The sequence below is a fragment of the Trypanosoma rangeli genome (assembly GCF_003719475.1).
Source record: "Trypanosoma rangeli strain AM80 chromosome Unknown Tra_15.4_contig_00070, whole genome shotgun sequence".
Taxonomy (NCBI): Eukaryota; Euglenozoa; class Kinetoplastea; order Trypanosomatida; family Trypanosomatidae; genus Trypanosoma; species Trypanosoma rangeli.
The window spans coordinates 40559-42265 of record NW_021705816.1 but is presented as its reverse complement, the minus strand read 5'-3'; the positions used below and the strand labels follow the sequence as shown (position 1 = coordinate 42265).

Genomic DNA, 1707 nt, shown 5'->3' with positions numbered 1-1707 from the left:
AGTCAATGCTGAGAACAATCTGGTAATTGTGCCCAGCCTGCGTCAGAACAGAGCGCGGTGCACGCGTGTCCCACAACTTCCATGTGCCGTCCCCAGAGGCCGACAAAAACGATGCGGGGTTGCGTGTGGAACAAGAAACTTCATACACTTCCTTCACGTGTTCGTGAAAGGTCATGGCCGACACAGTCGGGTTGGCCGCCTGGTACAACTTCACGGAGCCATCCCAGCTGCAGGAGAAGAAGCTGTCACGGTTCCAGGTCACTCCCGCCACCTCTGCTTGGTGCTCTGCGATATGCGCTAAGGGTGGAGCACCATCCCGGTTCACAGACTCAGCCACATTGTATAGCTTCACCCCATCACCGCAGGCCACGGCCATAACATTTTGATCCACTTCGCTGAAACAGGCATCAAACGCCCCGTCGCTCGTTCCCCAACATCCAAAAAGGGAGACCGGGGACCCCGGTGGCACCCCTGGTGCCACATTCACAATGTATACCTTGCCTGACCCTGCCACACCAAAGTGTTCGGCTGCAGTGAGGACGAACTGCGTTGGGTTCCATGGATTGCATCGAATGCCATGACCAGCAAATCCGGGATGAAAGTTAAAGGAGGGCATGTTTAGTTCTTTTGTTATGTGCTGCTGGTCACCTAGCTTAGCTGGGCAGTATGGACCAGCGTCGATGTATATATATATATATATATATATATACAATAAGCAATGTTAGTCTTTGTTTTTGTCCTTTTATTATTTAGTGGAGAAAAAGACTGGGGTTGTGGGTGCGTACATGTGAATGTGGATTTACACAAACCCAGAAATAAACAAAACAAACACAAAAAAAAAAACAGTTGCGGTCACTGCTGTAGAAACGTGCTGCTCTTCAAAACAGAGAATTTTATCGAACTGAGTGTGCATGCGTACATTGTCTTTTGTTTCGCTTTTTTGTCCTCGTCATCTTCACCTCGTGAAGGCACCTTCAAGCGGGGCTTGCCACAGCGTACGGCGGGGGCCACGCTTTCCCCGAATCACGACATTTCTGCCTGCATACAAACGCTTTCATAGAAAGTCAAAGAAAAAGAGATACAAAAAGGAGGTGAAGCTGTCATCGCTGGCGTGCAAGGAAGTTCTCAATGGAACGTTGCCGCTTTGTGCCCGCCGTCATTGGCCTTGTCCGATTCCTCACCTTGGACGGCACCGTCTTCTGCGCGGGCGGGCGAGTCACCCCCCCTTTGCCCCCCGCCGCCGACGGTGGGCACTTCTTGCTGCTCCACGGGCTCACTTCATGCACATCGCTGTCAGAGGAAGCACGCGAGTTGACAGACACACACCGCGGCGGCGAGGAGTCGGCCGCGCTGGTGGCCGCCGGGATCTCAGGCAGCGTGTTGCGCGGAATACCCATCACGAGCATCGGCGCGGCCTCGCCGGTGACCACCCACGACACGGAAGAGTCCTTGCATAAGGTGTGCATCCTCGTCACAAACTCCTTCGACGAGAGCAGCCGAACAGGCCGGTGTGGCACAAGTCCCACTGTCATTGCCGCGAGGGAAAGGGAGAGAAGTGTACTGCGGGCGAGGGCGAGTGGGTGGCGACTGAAGTTGCGCGTTCCCGCGTGCCGCCTCTTCTGGCTGTTGAAAAACAACACTACCCGGCAAAACTACAGCAGACGTCGAAAGAGAGAAATTAAGAAGAAGAGAAAAGGAGAAAAGGAG

General features: G+C 53.7%; 2 protein-coding genes across 2 annotated transcripts, besides 2 other annotated features; both read right to left on the bottom strand.

The window, feature by feature from the left end:
• Window position 1: 1 nt before the first annotated feature.
• On the bottom strand, window positions 2-616 carry TraAM80_02895 (peroxisomal targeting signal type 2 receptor; the record flags this gene model as incomplete). Its single annotated transcript, XM_029379885.1, has 1 exon — window positions 2-616. A coding segment is annotated over one exon (615 nt), but the record flags the coding sequence as incomplete, so codon positions are not given.
• Window positions 617-683: 67 nt separating this feature from the next.
• Window positions 684-709: a microsatellite.
• A 104-nt stretch (window positions 710-813) lies between these two features.
• Window positions 814-843: a microsatellite.
• A 257-nt stretch (window positions 844-1100) lies between these two features.
• TraAM80_02894 (uncharacterized protein) lies at window positions 1101-1532 on the bottom strand (the record flags this gene model as incomplete). The annotated part of the gene is made up of 1 exon (XM_029379884.1): window positions 1101-1532. The coding sequence occupies one exon, from the start codon at window positions 1530-1532 to the stop codon at window positions 1101-1103; it is 432 nt and encodes a 143-aa protein (XP_029240227.1).
• Window positions 1533-1707: the final 175 nt, after the last annotated feature.